The sequence below is a fragment of the Heterodontus francisci genome, chromosome 27 (assembly GCF_036365525.1).
Source record: "Heterodontus francisci isolate sHetFra1 chromosome 27, sHetFra1.hap1, whole genome shotgun sequence".
In the NCBI taxonomy this organism is placed as follows: Eukaryota; Metazoa; Chordata; class Chondrichthyes; order Heterodontiformes; family Heterodontidae; genus Heterodontus; species Heterodontus francisci.
The window spans coordinates 46599625-46617499 of record NC_090397.1 but is presented as its reverse complement, the minus strand read 5'-3'; the positions used below and the strand labels follow the sequence as shown (position 1 = coordinate 46617499).

At 40.8% G+C, this 17875-nt stretch overlaps 1 protein-coding gene across 6 annotated transcripts in view; it reads right to left on the bottom strand.

Moving 5' to 3' along the window:
• Positions 1 to 17150, bottom strand: part of kmt2e (lysine (K)-specific methyltransferase 2E) — a 165993-nt gene extending 148843 nt beyond the window's left edge. For 5 of the 6 annotated variants that reach the window (XM_068059267.1, XM_068059271.1, XM_068059270.1 and 2 more), the window contains exon 1: positions 16838 to 17150. Coding sequence is in view for 1 of the 6 variants with exons in the window: in XM_068059272.1 (XP_067915373.1) it covers positions 16775 to 16778 (4 nt within the window). In the remaining 5 variants the exon portion in view is untranslated. Of the gene's footprint in view, positions 1 to 16774; positions 16781 to 16837 lie in introns of those variants that run through there. The other variant, XM_068059272.1, reaches the window with a different exon arrangement.
• Positions 17151 to 17875: the final 725 nt, after the last annotated feature.

Sequence of the window (17875 nt, the reverse complement as noted above, 5' to 3'; positions counted from 1 at the left end):
TCTCCGTTCCTCTAACCTCTGATCTATCCACCTGCCCCTCTCTGCCCCAGTAGCTGCCACTCCTGCAGATGCCTAGGCCGAGCACTCTGTAATTCCCTAAGTTTGTTTATCTCTCCTCCGTTGTCTCTCCTTAAAACCCACCTCTTTGGCCAAGCTTTTGATCACCCCTCCTAATATTTCTTTCTCAGGCTCAGCATCCATTTTTGTCTGATTGCATTTCTGAAGGCACTATCTAAAACTATGAAAAGAACTTTACTCAGAATGGTAAGAATGTGGAACTCACGACTACATGTAGTGGTCAAGACAAACAGCATAGCATGTAAAGGGAAAACTGCATGAGTGGATGAGGGAGAAAGGAACAGGGTATGTTGTTGGGATGAGATGAAGTAAGGTGGAGGAAGCTCATGTGGAGCATAAACACCTGTTTGTTATTACTAATACTGGCAAATAGTTCCAGAAGTTTTCTTTTATTATCACAAATGCCTCTCTCTTAAAAGGAGATGCAAATGACTACTTGGTGCAAAGTTATCCAACATATTCCTTCTCCCCTCCAATCACTTGAGATTAGAAACTGAAGTGAGTGGAAGAAATGGGCAGCACAGTGGCGCAGTGGTTAGCACCGCAGCTCACAGCTCCAGCGACCTGGGTTCAATTCTGGGTACTACCTTTGTGGAGTTTGCAAGTTCTCCCTGTGTCTGCGTGAGTTTCCTCCGGATGCTCCGGTTTCCTCCCACATGCCAAAGACTTGCAGGTTGATAGGTAAATTGGCCATTATAAAATTGCCCCTAGTATAGGTAGGTGGTAGGGAAATATAGGGACAGGTGGGGATGTGATAGGAATATAGGAATATGGAATTAGTGTAGGATTAGTATAAATGGGTGGTTGATGGTCGGCACAGACTCGGTGGGCCGAAGGGCCTGTTTCAGTGCTGTATCTCGAAATAAAAAAAAAGAAATCAAACGCTCATTCTTTGACTTTGTGACATAATGGGCAAACATATTTAACAGGGTATATTACCTCTGTCTGAACCACGAGAATTAAGTTTTTCAACCATTAAGTAAATCAGTCAGATCTATAACCTCCTGTATCCAAAGGCGAGAGGTGAGACAGTGGCATAGTGGTAATATAACTTAAGAAGTAATCCTGAGGCTCACGTTAATGCCCTGGGGACTTGGGTTTAAATTCCACCACGGTAGCTGGAGGAATTTAAATTCAAATAATAAAAAAAATACAGAATTGAAAGTTGGTCTCCGTAATGGTGCCATGAAACTATCATGGATTGTCATAAAAACCCACCTGGTTCACTAATGTGCTTTAGGGAAGGAAATCTGTCCTTACCTTGTCTGGCCTACATGTGACTCCAGACCCACAGTAACATGGTTGACTCTTAACTGCCCTCTGAAATGGCCTAGCAAGCCACTCAGTTGTCAAGGGCAATTAGGGATGGGCAACAAATGCTGGTCTTGCCAGTGATGCCCACATCCCACGAAAGAATAAAAAAATTGAAGCTTTTATTATTCACTACTGATAGAGTGACTACCGGGCGGACGTTTCCTCTTATGGGGGAGACTGGTACTAGGGAATACTGTTTAAGAATAAGAGGTCTCTCTTTCAAGACAGAAATGAGGGGAAAAAAATTTCTGCAGAAGGGTCGTTAGTCTGTGGAATGCTCTACCCCATAAAGCAGTGGCGGCTGGGTCATTGGATTTATTCAAGGCTGAGTTAGATAGATTTTTGATAGACAAGGGAGTCAAGGGGAGCAGACAGGAAAGGAGTTGAGACCACAACCAGATCAGCCATTATGTTATCGAACGGCAGAGCAGGCTTCAAGGGCCAAATGACCTACTCCTGCTCCTAAGTCCTATGTATGTTCCTGTTATTGTTTTAACAATTAAAATGTGAGTTGAGACAATAATTCCTGTCAGTGGACACGAGATTGTGGACCTATATATATTTTCTAAATGATGTGTTATTGCCTTAGAATATATGCCTCTAGATTCAGCTCTGCAACAATTGCACAGAATATTTATCACACATTAAATATCAATACTACAGACAACAAAATAGAGAAAATGCAACTTTTGTTGCTATGACACTCATTTATCACTAATCACATTGCTTGACAGAACTTAAAATACAATTATGTTAAAGATATCCTAGTAAAAGCAATAGAGATATATAGCTTGTTATAACCTTAATATGTTTCACTTTAAAATGCGGATATTTTGTTATGGCTATTTGCAACATCAGTTCCCTAACTATTCCTGATGCGACAAATATATTCACAAAACATTATTTAAAGGTGTCTGCACTCAAACCAAGACAGGCACAAATCCATGCAAATCCAGGAAAATTAGATTCAAGGGGCAGGCATTAGCATGCACGTGAACATAAGAACAGCAGTAGACCCTCGAGCCTGTGCCATCATTCAATGAGATCATGGCTAATCTGCGACCTAACTTTAGATACCCACCTTTGCCCCATATCCCTTACTAACTTAGGATAACGAGAATCTATCAATCTCAAATTTAACATGAACAATTGATCTAGCATCAACTGCCATTTGCAGGAGAGCTCCAAGCTTTTAACACCTTTTGTTTCCTAATTTCATTCTTGAAGATCTGGTTCTAATTTTTTAGACTGTGTCCCCTACTCCTAGACTCTCCAACCAGTGGAATTGGTTTCCCCTCTATCCAACCTATTGTTCCCCATTTCCTCCCACAAGCCAAAAGACTTGCAGGTTGATAGGTAAATTGGCCATTATAAATTGTCACTAGTATAGGTAGGTGGTAGGGAAATATAGGGACAGGTGGGGATGTTTGGTAGGAATATGGGATTAGTGTAGGATTAGTATAAATGGGTGGTTGATGTTCGGCACAGACTCGGTGGGCCGAAGGGCCTGTTTCAGTGCTGTATCTCTAATCTAATCTAATCATAATATCTTCGGAATTTCAATCAAATCACCCTGAACCTTCTAAATTCTTCCTAACTTAACCCTTTAAGTTCAGGTATCTTTCTGGTAAATTTACACTGCAATCCCTTCAAGGCAAATATATCCTTCCTAAGGTGGGATGCCCAGAACTGCTGAGTATTCCAGGTGTGGTTTAACCAGGCTTTGTTTAGCTGAAGCATGGACTTCTATCTCCTTGTATTCCAGGCCTCCAGATATAAAGGCCAACATTCCATTAGCCTTTTTGATTAGTTCCTATACTATGACATTTTAATGACAGACGTACTGGACCCACCGCAACCCACCCCCCCACCCCCACCCAAGTCCCTTTGGACCTCCACTGTTTCCAGCTTTTCACCATTTAGAAAGTATCCTGTTCTATTCTTTTTAGGTCCAAAGGAGATGACCTCACATCTGCCTACATCGAAATCCATTTGTCACAGCATTGTCCATTCCCTTAAATTATCAATATCACTGTAATTTTATGTTTCCATCTACACTGCTTACAATCCTGCCTATCTTGGTGTCTTCGGGGGAGGTGGTGGCGTAGTGGTAATGTCACTGGACTAGTAATCCTGAGACCCAGGCCATGATCTAGGGACATGAACTTGAATCCCACCATGGCAGATGGTGAAATTTGAATGTAATTAATAAATCTGGAATTAAAAGCTAATCTAATGGTGACCACGAAACCATTGTCTATTGCTGTGAAAACCATCTGATTCACTAATGTCCTTTAGGAAAGGAAATATGCCATCCTTACCTGGTCTAGCCTACATGGGACTCCAGACCCAAAGCAATGTGGTTGATTCTAATGCCCTCTGAAATGGCCCAGCAAGCCATTCAGTTGTATCAAACCACTACGAAGTCTAAGAAAAGGAATGAAACCATACAGACAACCTGGCATCGACCTAGGCACTGGAAACGACAACAGCAAACCCAGCCCCGTATATCACCGATCCTTCGCTATCGCTGGGTCAAAATCCTGGAATTCCCTTCCCAACAGCACTGTTAGTATATCTACACGCCAAAGGCTGCAGTGGTTCAAGAAAGCAGCGCATCACCACCTTCTCGAGAACAATTAGGAATGGGCAATAAATGCTGGCTTAGCCAGTGACGCTCACATCCCACAAATGAAAAAAAAAATGTGACTTTCTATTCCATCATTCAAGTCATTCAAGTGGAGGACCCAAAACAGATCTTGCCATGCAGCCAATTTCCGAACCAGGTTAGTAATTTGCCTCAATTCCATAGGCTTCAACTTTCGCTAACAGTCTGTTATGAAGAACATTATCAAATGTCTTCTGGAAGTCCATATAAGCAACATCCATGGACATTTCCCTATCCACTACTTTGATCACCTCTTCAAAAAAATCCATGCTCACTCTCTTTAACCGAGTGAACATTTTTTCAGTCACTCTATTCTTAATTATAGACTAAATTTCCCAACAGATGTTAGCCTAACTGGCCTATAATTCCCTCATTTCACTTTCAAACCTTTCTCAAATAGAAGAGTGACAAGTGCAGTTTACCAATCTAAAAGGAATGGTTCCCAAATTGAGAGAACTTTGGAAGATTACAGTTAGGGCATCTGCAATGTTCTCATCTACTTTCTTTAAAACCCTGTGGTGGGAACCATTTGGTCCAGGGGATCTGTCACTCTTTAGTGCCATTATTTACTTCATTATTGTTGTTCTGCTTATGTTAATTTTGGTGATACCCTGTCCCTGATTCAATATTAGTTCCCTTGGTATGTCTGGCATGCTGACTCTTCTTTCACTGTAAAATAATGACACAAAGTAATTATTCAGCATGGCTGCCATTTCCTTACTTTCATTGACAATATCACCATTATCAGTTTGAGGAACCCATTTGCTCTTGGCCATCCTCTTTTTCCTAATATAACTGTAAAAATTGTGTGCGATTTTGATAAACTCAAGTTTCTTTTCATACTCCTTTTTTTAATAGCTCTTACTATCCATTTTGTAACCCTATGCTGTTCTTTGTATCTTTCCCATTTGCCAGGATCTGTGCTATATTTAGCACTTTTGTATACTTTTTAGCTTTATGTCTTATCTCCACTTATTCATGGCTGTCTTTTTGGCAAGTTGAGCTCTTGCCCCTTAGGGTAATAAACTGGTGCTGTATCATATTAATTTTCTTTTTGAACACCTCCCACTAATCTTGTTATTTACCCATTAATAGATTTGCTCACTTTACTGTAGACAGTCTCCACATCATCCCACTAAAGTCAGCCTTACCCAAATCTAGAATCTTAGAGGCTGTTTTCACACTTCTCACTTCCAAACACTACTTTGAACTCAATCATATTATGATCACTTAGCTAAAAGTTCACTTATCATTAGGCTGTTTACTAAATCTAATATGGCATGCCCCCTTGTTGGTTCTCGGACATATTGCTGTAGAAAACTATCCCAGACACATTCAAGAAATGATAGAACAACTGCACACCCAACTCTAACCCTCTGCTAATGGCTGCTGAGGCAGACTAGATGCTGCATTAGAGGTTGCAAGACAAGTTGCATTGTATTTTAAATGTATTTTAAATTATGAAAGGGATGGGGCAAGTTACATACAAGTAGACTGTTTCCAGTAATTGGAGGGTCAAGAAAACAAGTAGTCATAGATAGAATGTTAAAAAGAGGAGAAACTTGTTTTACACAGAAAGTTGTGAGGATGGTTAGTATATACTTGTCAACACTGAAAGGTAGATTGGATAGGTGAATTCAGAAAAATACAGGTGTGATAGAAATCACTCTATCTGTACATTGCCAAAAAGACATTACTTCTTTCATTTCAAACATTCTACAGATCTCTTCACATACAACAAACTGCTGTGCAATGGCTATGCAGACAGCATGGTAGCCACTTTGTGCAAAGCAGAAATCCTTAAACAACGAGATAAATAACCAATTTATCTGTATTTGGCAGAAAGCTCCCTGCATCTCTTTGAATAGTGTTGTGAGACCTTTTACCTCAGACAATACCTCGTTTTGATGTCTCAAAGGATGACATTCCCAACAATGCAGTACTCCTTCAGCCCTACACTGGATTATGTGCTCAAATAGTGAACATCTATCAAAATTCAGAACTATAACCATCACTGTTCAAAATGTATAACAAACTACAGAAAGTTATTATTGTATACACCCGCCTGTTCTGCATATCTTTGCTTTACCTACTTCACCCTATCGCATACTCAAAAAGTTAAGAACCTGAAAAAAAAATCACAGTAAATTAATAATATTTTCCAAATATAATTTATTGTAAAAGGATCACTAAAAAGTATACCCTACTCTTATTTCATGTACCATACAACTGCGCCACCACCACCCCACTCCCCCAACACCCACCCCCCCCCCCCCCCCCCCCCATCAACACCATTCCATCCCCAGGAGAAAACATTTTACAAGAAAAATTCAGACATACAATATTGGTTTATTCACTAGTCACTAAATTTGACAAGAATGGGAAATATGAAGTAACATATTATGTCCTGAGGAAACTATAATGAGTATAGACAGTGAATGACTGCTAAGAACACAAACACTGGAGAATTTATTCTGGATTCCCATGGGCAAGACCAGAGTCATCTCTGGCCTTAAAAGCAGAACTGGAAATACATTGCAGGCCAGGTAGCATCTATGAGGAGAAAAGATAAGTTATGACACTTTTAATGTATATCCTCCACTAGAAATGCTCTCATGAAGGGTGCATGCCCAGCATCTCAACTTGCCTTCTCTCTTTACAGGTCATAACCTATGTATTTGCAGCATTTTCTGCTTTCATGTCAGAATATCAGATTTCATTTCTGCACCTTAGGCTACCAAAACTCTGCTTCAACAGCTAATAAAGTATTTTAATTTCTGCATATAAAGGGCAGAATTCTAGGCAACTGTGCTATTTGGAATGGATCAATCAGAGCAAAGGTGTCTAATGCTTTGCTGTTGGTACTGCATACATTTTGAGCTTATGAAACAACATGTTGGTGATTTAACTGGAATAACTATCATGTTTCTAAGACTAGCAGTTTTGGTGGTTTGGTTCCACAACATAGTAATCCAATTGAGTAATTTTGGTGAGGAACATAACAGCTCAATTTGTTCTTGTGGTTTATAACATCACCTGAACCTCTCAGGTGGATTATCATATAGTGATCTGCAAAGATATATCCATCTTTATAGATTTCAATATCTAACAGTATCCAAAAAGGTACTTTTTCCTACATTCATTCAAGTATTAGAACAGATTAATAACACACAATGATAATATAGTTAAATTACTATATTTTATAATGTAATTAACATATAATTTTTGGCTTCGTGTTAACTCACCTCAAGTGACAAACCCCGACTTGTGAAATCCATTCTACCCATAAGTGTTTACAAATACAACATATCTGCCTCCTTCCGTTCTAAACAGTCATCATGATGGAACTGCATCACCTACATGCCTCCAGAAGAAGATAAAATGGTTGCTTCAGCAGACTGCACAGTAAACTCCTGGTTCTTGCAGTGGCTTCGTGTAAGTAAAAATTAGTTCACTTGAGTACGTATTCTACCAACTGCTTTATCAAAATATTAATGATAGGTCTGTTTCCTGTACCTGGATATCTAAAATATAGTTATGAATGTAATTATTTTAAGTCCATTTCTTTTTGTGCAAATAAAGTAATTTATCATATACGTTTATTTATGTGGCTTTCCTCAGGTACATTACCCATGCATATTAAAAATCTCATATCAGCAAACAGTTTGTGTTAGTCTTTCCATTATAAATTCCCAGGCTCATATTTATAATGCGAACTGCCATGTAAATTTGTTAAGTGTAATGACAGCCTCCCACCAGTGGCAGCATGGCAGCACATCAGCTTTACATGTTCCAGCTCCTCAGCCTGTATTGCACAGAAAACCCCTATGCTCCAACCAAATGTACTTCTCTGCTTCCTATATTGCTGCACAATCTTCTATTTAATGATAAACAATAGTAAATCAAAGGGTTATGTAACAATATGCATAAAATATGACTGAGATGGCAAATGAATTATATTGTGCACTATCCAATTAGACCAACCCTCCAACTCTGTTTCACTTGGAAGACTACACTTGACTTCGATATTCATGTCCAAAGCCACAGGAGATTGACCAGTATGTTTCATACAAAAATAAACAGTATATATTTCAGCAATAAAAGACTTAGGGTAAAAGAACAGAAATGAGTAAAATCACGAAAAGCAGATTTAGAAATCTCATCTTTTGAAAACAGGCTTGAAAAGAGACTCAAATACAAGTCATTTTTTTTATTCCAGTAAAGGTACAAGGAATTCAACGGCCCTGAACTTGCTGGGAAGATCATTTGTGGCGAGGAAGAGATAGGGCACGAGTTGCTTGACAATTTGCGTTGCTCTGCCATCAGCCTTGCAAAACAAGAGCTCGGCATCAATCTCCCAATGAGTTTCAAGAAGTTGCTAGATTTCCACTGTAAATACAAATTAAACTCACTGCAAAACGTTATGACTGCTGTTTCATGATGCAAGGACCCTTTTAATGAGATTTATGTTCCTGCAGTATCACTCAACTTATCTCATACTCCAATCTTTCTTTGCCTCTTTACTTATCTTTCTCTATTTAATTTGACGCTAATTCACCTCATGTCCTTCTCCGTCCATGGTTTCTTTCTTTGTTCTTAAATTTAATTGGTTAAGGAGACAGACTATTGGTCCCATCATTCACCAAGTTCCAGATGCCTGTTGACCTCGCCAAATTAGGTGCCAATATTAATTTAAAACATTCACAGTGGGCTTTCCTGTTGGCCAGATGAGTAATAGCAACCTCTGGTGTGATACTGAGCCACACATAGTAGGATGGGTCAGGATCATAGAGTCATACAGCACAGAAACAGGCCCTTCGGCCCATCTTGTCTGTGCCAGCCATCCAGCACCCAATTATTCTAATCCCATATTCCTGCACTTGGCCTGTAGCCTTGTATGCTATGGCATTTCAAGTGCTCATCTAAATACTTTTTAAATATTGTGAGGGTTTCTGCCTCCACCACCTCTTCAGGCAATGTGTTCCAGATTCAAACCACCCTGAGTGAAATTTTTTTCCGTCAAACCCCCCTAAACTTCCTGCCCCTTACCTTAAATCTATGCCCCCTGGTTCTTGACCCCTCCGCTAAGGGAAAAAGATTCTTCCTATCTAACCTATCAATGCCCCTCATAATCTTTTGCACCTCAATCATATCCCCCCTCAGCCTTCTCTGCTCCAAGGAAAACAACCCTAGCCTTTTCAGTCTCTCTTCATAGCTGAAATGCTCCAGCCCAGGCAACATCCTGCTGAATCTCCTCTGCACCCTCTCCAGTGCAATCACATCCTTCCTATAGTGTGGTGACCAGAACTGTACAGAGTTCTCCAGCTGTGGCCTAACTAGCATTTTGTATAGCTCCATCATAACCTCCCTGCTCTTATATTCTATGCCTCGGCTAATAAAGGCAAGTATCCCATATGCCTTCCTAACCACCTTATCTACCTGTGCTGCTGCCTTCAGTGATCTATGGACAAATACACCAAGGTCCCTCTGATCTTCTGTACTTCCTAGGGTCCTACCATCCATTGTATATTCCCTTGCCTTGTTAGTCCTCCCAAAATGCATCACCTCACACTTCTCAGGATTAAATTCCATTTGCCACTGCTCCACCCATTTTACCAGCCCATCTATATCGTCCTGTAATCTAAGGCTTTCCTCCTCACTATTTACAACACCACCAATTTTCATGTCATCTGCGAACTTACTAATTATACCTCCTATATTCACATCTAAATCATTAATGTACACTACAAACAGCAAGGGTCCCAGCACCGATCCCTATGGTACACCACTGGTCACAGGCTTCCAATCGCAAAAACAGCCTTCAACCATTACCCTCTGCCTCCTGCCACTATGCCAATTTTGGATCCAATTTGCCAAATTGCCCTGGATCTCATAGGTTCTTACCTTCTTAACCAATTTCCCATGCGGGACCTTATCAAAAGCCTTACTGAAATCCATGTTTACTACATCTACTGCTTTACCCTCATCTACACATCTAGTCACCGCCTCACAAAACTCAATCAAGTTAGTTAGGCACGATCTCCCCCTGACAAAGCCATGCTGACTATCCCTGATTAATCCCTGCCTCTCCAAGTGGAGATTAATCCTGTCCCTCAGGATTTTTCCAATAGTTTCCCAACCACTGATGTTAGACTCACCAGCCTATAATTACCTGGTTTATCCCTACTACCCTTCTTGAATAATGGTATCACATTCGCTGTCCTCCAGTCCTCTGGTACCTCTCCTGTGGCCAGAGAGGATTTGAAAATTTGTGTCAGAGCCCCTGCGATCTCCTCCCTTGCCTCAGATAACAGCCTGGGATACATCTCATCTGGGCCTGAGGATTTATCCACTTTTAAGCCCGCTAAAACAGCTAATATTTCCTCCCTTTCAATGCTGATATGTTCAAGTATATCACAGTCCCCCTCCCTGATCTCTCCACCTACATCATCCTTCTCCATACTGAACACCGATGAAAAGTAATCATTTAAAACCTCACTTATGTCCTCTGGCTCCACACAAAGATTGCCACATTGGAACTAATGGGCCCTATTCTTTCCCTGGTTATCCTCTTATCCTTAATATACTTATAAAACGCCTTGGGATTTTCCTTTATCTTGCCCGCCAGTGTTTTTTCATGTCCCCTCTTCGCTCTCCTAATTACTTTTTTAAAGTTCCACCCTACACTTTCTATATTCCTCTAATGCCTCCGCTGTTTTCAGTGCTTGGGATCTGCTGTAAGCCTCCTTTTTTTCCCTGATCCAATCCTCTATATCCCTTCGCATCCAGGGTTCCCTGGGCCTGTTAGTCCTACCCTTCACCTTAACAGGTACATGTTGGCTCTGAACTCTCACTATTTCCTCTTTGAATGACTCCCACAGGTCTGATGTAGACTTTCCTACAAGCAGCTGCTCCCAGTCCACTCAAGTCAGATTCTGTTTTATCATATTAAAATCGGCCTACCCCCAGTTCAGTACCTTTATTTCTGGTCCATCTTTGTCCTTTTCCATAACTACCTTAAACCTTAGAGTTATGGTCACTATCCCCAAAATGCTCTCCCACTGACACATCTCCCACTTGACCGGCTTCATTCCCTAGGATTAGGTCCAGTACCGCCCCTTCTCTTGTAGGACTTTCCACATACTGACTCAAAAAGCACTCCTGTATGCATTTTAAGAATTCTGCCCTTTTTAAGTCTTTTGCACTAAGAATATCCCAGTGAATATTGGGGAAGTTGAAATCCCCTACTATTATTTTTACACATCTCAGAGATTTGCCTACATATCTGCTCCTCTATCTCTCCCTGACTGTTTGGAGGTCTGTAGTACACACACAGCCAAGTGATTGCCCCCTTTTTGTTTTTAAGTTCAAACCAAATGGCCTCATTTGAGGAACCTTCTAAAGATATCATCCCTCCTTACTGCAGTAATTGACTCCTTGATCAACAGTGCAATGCCACCTCCTCTTTTACCCTTCCCCTGTCACGCCTGAAGATTCTATACCCTGGAATATTGAGCTGCCAGTCCTGTCCCTCCCTCAACCATGACTCTGTGATAGCAATATCATAATCCCATGTGCTAATGAACTCCCTCAATTCATCTACCTTACTAGGAAGACTCCTTTGCATTGAAATAGATGCAATCCAACCTTGCATTTTTCCGTTGTGCCTTACCAGGTCTATATTTGCTCTGCCTATCAGGCAGACTCACTTTCTGTTCTATATTACCCCCTACTGTACCTCCAATCTGTATCCCATCCCCCTGCCAAATTGGCTTAAACCCCCCACAACGACACTAGCAAATCTCCCAGCAAGGATGCTTGTCCCATTCCGGTTCAGGTGCAACCCGTCCAACTTGTACAGGTCCCACCTTTGCCAGAAACAGACCCAGTGATCCAGTAAACTAAAGCCCTCCCTCCTGTACCATCTCCTCAGCCACGCATTCATCTGCTCTATCCTCCTATTTCTAAACTCACTATGACGTGGCACCGGGAGTAATCCAGAGATTACAACCTTAGAGGTCCGGCTTTTTAATCTGCTACCTAGCTCCCTAAATTTTTGTTGCAGGGCCTCATCCCTTTTTCTACCTATGTCGTTGGTACCAATACGTACCAAAACCTCTGGCTGCTCACCCTCCCCTTCAGAATGTCCCACAGCCACTCCGTGACATCCTTGACCCTAGCACCAGGGAGGCAACATACCATCCTGGAGTCACGTTTGCGGCCACAGAAACGTCTATCTGTACCCCTTACAATAGGAGATTCTAATCACTATAGCTCTTCCACTCCTTCCACCCCCCCACCCCCCTTGCTGTACAGCACAGCCATCCTTGGTGCCACGGACCTGGCTGTTGCTGCTTTCCCCTCGGAGGCCAACCCCTCCAACAGTATCCAAAGCAGTATATCTGTTTGAGAGGGGGATGGCCACAGGGGACTCCTGTACTACCTGCCTGCGCCTACTACTCCCCCTGAGGTCACCCAACCCTTTTCTGCCTGTGCAGCCATTACCTGTGGTGTGACGACCTCTCAGCTCCACAGTGAATCCACCTGTAGCTCTAGCTCCGTAATGCAGGTAGTCAGTAGCTGCAGATGGATACACTTCCTGCACACATGGTCGTCAGGGACACTGGAAGCATCCCTGATTTCCCACAAAGCGCAGGAGGAGCATACCATGGGTGCGAGCTGTCCTGCCATGACTTAACTTTAAATTAATTTAGTTATTCCCTTTAAAAAATACTAATTACACTAGGGGTCTTGTTCTACTCCAAACACTACCCAGTACAATCTAATGTCCTTAATAAATTACACTAATTTAAGTAGTACTACTCACCTTATCACGAAAAACATTCCCCTTTTTTAAGCAATTTAAATACACTAACAGCTGTTACTTACCCAACCAATCACCTTGCAGAATTCCTGTGGTGTCAACTAAGCTTTTTTTCCTCTTTTCGAGTCTCAGCGCGCGCCGTGAGACACAGGGAGTCTGCCACCACTCCGGATCAGATTCCTCGCGGGTCCGCCACCTGCCGCTTTGCTCTGCTCCCAGGTAAGTGAAAGAGGACTTCGAGCCCCGTCCTTTATTTCCAGCCGTCGCTCCGGATCAGGTTCCTCGCAGGTCCGCCATCTGCCGCTCCACTCTGCTCCCAGGTCAATAAGCTTTAGCTGCCAGAGCTGCAGTTTTTATTTTTACTCATTCATGAGATATGGGCATCACTGGTAAGGCCAGTATTTGTTGTCCACACCTATTTGCTCGAGATGGTGCTGGTGAGCCACTTTCTTGAACCACTGCAATCCATATGGAGTAGATACACCAACAGTGCTGGTATGGAAGGACTTCCAGGATTTTGACACAACAACAGTGAAGGAATGGCGATATATTTCCAAGTCAGTATGGTGTGTGGCTTGGAGGGGAACTTGTAGGTGGTGGTGTTCCCTGGGTGGTAGAGGCCACAGGTTTGGAAGGTGCTGTTGAAGGAGGCTTGGAAAGTTGCTGCAATGCATCCTGTAGATGGCACACACTGCTACCACTGTGCAGTGATGGAGGGATGAATGTTTAAGCTGGTTGATGGGGTGCCTGTTTTGTCCTGGATGGTGTCAAGCTTGAGTGTTGTTGGAGCTGCATTCATCCAGGGCAAGTGGCAAGTATTCCATCTAACTCCTGACTTGTGCCTTGTAAATGGTGGACAGGCTGTGGGGAAGTCAGGAGGCAAGCTACTCACTGCAGAATTCCTAATCTCTAACCTGCTCTTATAACCCCAGTTTTTATGATCCTAGAAGCTAGTATGCTACAATTGACTCAGCAAAGAGAAAAATCAACCAGAATTCCCATCGATTGCTGTCCAGTGACCAGTTGGAAATATCTTGTATCTGGACATTGGACAGGAAATAGCAGTGATGTCCCCACTACACTATAATCAGATCTTTAAGATAGTCACAGTACAAACTCTTGCATTAAACAGATACAAGTTGCCAATGCATATTTGTGTCGTATGGGTCTTATTAAAGCAGCCTACATGATTAGCACCTCATTCACCACTTTCACCTGCCTACAATGTGTATACCATTACAAGATGTACTGCAACAATTTGCCAAAGCTTTTGCGACAGCACCTCCCAAATTGCAACCTCCAACACCAAGGAGGACAGGGCAGCATGTGGAGAACGCTGCCTCCCCTCCAAATCACACACCGCCCTGATATATTGCTGCTTCTTCATAGTCGCTACGTCGAAATCCTGGAATACGCTGCTTTACTGTGGGAGTACTTTAACCTTACATACTGCAGCAGTTCAAGGAGGTAGCCTAGCTTCTCAAGGATAATTTGGGATGGGCAATAAATACTGCCCTTGCCAGCAACACCCACATCCCATGTATGACTAAAAATCTCACCACTACAGGAAGTAGATTTGAAGAACACCAATTCAACCAGTTGAGATATTGTGCACAGTTGCACTTGTCTGGAAATTTTGACAGACACAAGAATCTGACAGAACTACTACAACAATGATTTTATTCAGCCAAAAGGTCATATAAATATATTATATATATATATAAAAAAAGTAAAAAGCTGACTTGCAATCTTTAGCCAGTATTTAACACATCCTGTACACACTACAGGTGATATAATATTTACAGCACATTTAGGACTTTGCTTCTGGTATGGTATTTACATTATTTCTGTTCCATCGAGGATGATATAAGTTTACTATTTTATGTGTCAACTGGCCTATGACCCTTTGTAATACAAGATCAATAATCTAGTACTGGTATCGCAATTTGGGCAGCTACAGTTTAATAGTGAGAGGTGTTTAGTTTATAGTGCTCTAAATCAGAAGCAATACCATTTCCACCTCCAAAAATAAAAAGTACAAAATAGTCTCTACATCAAGTCCAACGGTAAGGTTATTAGGCCAATAACTTTTGATATGTGACCCTGTGCCTTCTTCATAGCTTGTAAATTTTGAACTGTTAGATATATACTTCCATGTACATTCTATTAAAGTAAATGTTATATAGAAATAAAATTGCAAACTCTAATTCACGAAAAATATAACCTTAACATGCTTATATTGTGGCGCATATAGCAGTAGCGATATCTCTGTTTTCATGATTAAGAGCATTAACCCTGTACGACAGCTAGTAAATCATGCTTTTGGTCTGTCAAACTTATTTAAGCGTGCAGGAAATCAACATTACCATCAGACAGAGTTACCATTCGTCAAACATGATATTACAATAGAACTGGGTATTGTGTTTTCTGCGGTGCGATGATTACATTCAACGTATAATGCCACTAAAACATCTGTAAACATTAGGCCACATTGCTTGCAGCATTAACTAGTGAACATTCATCTTTAATAAAATACTCAAGATCAATCAGAATGTATTATTGACCCAAAGTTCATATCAGCAAATGCAGAATTCAGTTTCCGAACGGCATTGTAGAATATATTTCTCGAAACCTTAACAATTTTCTTTAAAAGACTCATATTCCAGAAATGAATGTCAATCTAAAGCAATGTATGATAAAAGCCAACCTTTTAGGTTTATTAGCAATCGGCTTCTAATATTGCAATAACTTGAGGTAGACGAAACGAACACCGCATGGGGTGTGGAGATTACTATAATACCAAATGTCCGCCATTTTTTCTGACAGAGCAAAGGACAAAAGAGTAGCTTCACACACTTTAAAGGTATTCGCTGGTAATAATCAATTTTTTCATGCACTTTTCGGAACGATTCACAAATTTAACCTATACGTTAAACATTAAGTGTTTCAAGGATGAATGAAACGACAACCAAATCGGGTTTTCTTGAAGTGACCAGTCCCGTCACTTGTCATGAATGTAATTCTCAGCAAATCAAACAAAAAGTTGGAAAGTAATGTATTCTTTATTTTACTACACTTCCTTAACCTCTTTTTTAAAAGTCTCCCCTTGCCCACCTCCTAAAAGGACGAATATTAGGGGGCCGCACACAGAAGCTTATTTAGAACTAAAAAATATCTGCATAGAAACTATGAATATGAATTAAAATCAGTTATATAATGGAAAGTTCCTGCTCCAATCCCAATACAATTAAATCCCAAAGACAAACAAGTTCACCCTCCCCCAGGATGTTTTGGTTCCACGTTTGCAGTGGTCCACCTTCCCCTCTTGAATTCGAAGTACGTTATCTGTAGTACAAAGCTATATATTAAATATAATTTTTCATAATTAGTACCTACAAAAGTAGAATTATATTTAAAAATAATTAACTAAAATATAGACATATTTACAGAAGAATCTTTCAGAAAGAGGACTAAAATTTAACAAATACTTTTGAATTAACGTCGCATGATCTATCTAAACAATACCCGTTGCTAGGTATTCTATCATAATCAGAGACATGACAGTATGTACTAAACAGAGAATATATGGCAGGCACGTTTCTTTTCACTTTGAGAACTAAAATGGAGTAAAACGGAAATGTTTATTTATAAAAGTCCAAGTGAGACCAAAGTTGAAGAATATTGGGATTCAAAATTTGACACAGAATGCATTTTGAAACACACATATATACTGAAATTAATTATATACATATATATTCAAAAAGAGAAAGTGTTGTTATGGACTGTAATCCCCTAAATTAAAAAAACGGTCCACTAAACCCGCCATATTTCGCGTTGTCAGTAACCAAACCTACTACCTCGGTCGCAACAGAGGGGGGGAGGGAATCAACACATATTTTCCTTCAATTACACATTTCCTCATAAAATACTTTTGACAGATGCCATCATCTTACCTGAATAGTCTACCGAGCCGACAGAAAGACTCCGTTAAACTCGTTTTGCCAAACCAAAACAATGCAATATAATCTCCACCACAACGTAAATACACAAATACTCCTATATATTTTTGATCACCCCACAGTACTAACTCTGTAATTTTAAACTCAATAGTTTTTCCTTAGCAAAAATAAAATGGGGTGTTAACCGTTACAGAATATCTTATCCCACAGTGAGGAGATTTCTTTAGCTTTTTGAACAGTCTCTGTGGGATCTGTTGCTATCTGTATACCATTTACTACCCTTCTTTGGAAAATGGCGGCTACGGAACGTCGTCCTACGGGGCTGACGGGGCAGTGGACAAGGGCGGGGAGCTTAGCACGCATGCGTACACAGAAACCCGTGAAGGATTTCACTAGCATTGGCAGTTCGTTTTTGGCTGCGGTGTGAGCAGGTTGAAGAAAATATCAACTATGGTTGATGTAAAGCGGTGCTTCTTTTTGGGTAGAGGTGAAAAACAGTGTATGAGTTTTAATGTAACTCGCGGGTATTTCGAAATTTTTTTTATTTTTGAGTTAATATGAGGTGTGTTTTTGTAGGTAAAATTCCATAAAATGGCGCATGTTTTAGTCGGAAAAGACGAACATTGTCTTCTTGTTTGATGTGTTTCTGTGAGTGACGTCCTTCTCGGTTAACCATTGGTTGTGGTGTAGTTCCCTGCCCGTGCAGATTGGCTGTTAATGACGCTATCTTGCTGCAGGCAGGTGGAGCCTAGTATACGGAATCAATTCGGTTTAAAAAGTTGTTAATATGGACGCCATTATAGGGAGAGTGTTGTGCGACATCATGTGAGGAATGCCTGCGTAGTGAGTTTGATTTGCAGCTCTCAGGAAGAAATTTTCTATCACACTGGTTATTTCAGAATCTCATCACTGAGAGAAACGATGATTATAAATGGTAGTTTTTTTTTAAATTCGTCTTTTTAAAGATGCGTCAAAACAAGATGGCGGCTGGTTGTTCTTTGTCGCAAGTCAACCGTTTTGAGTTACAGGTCA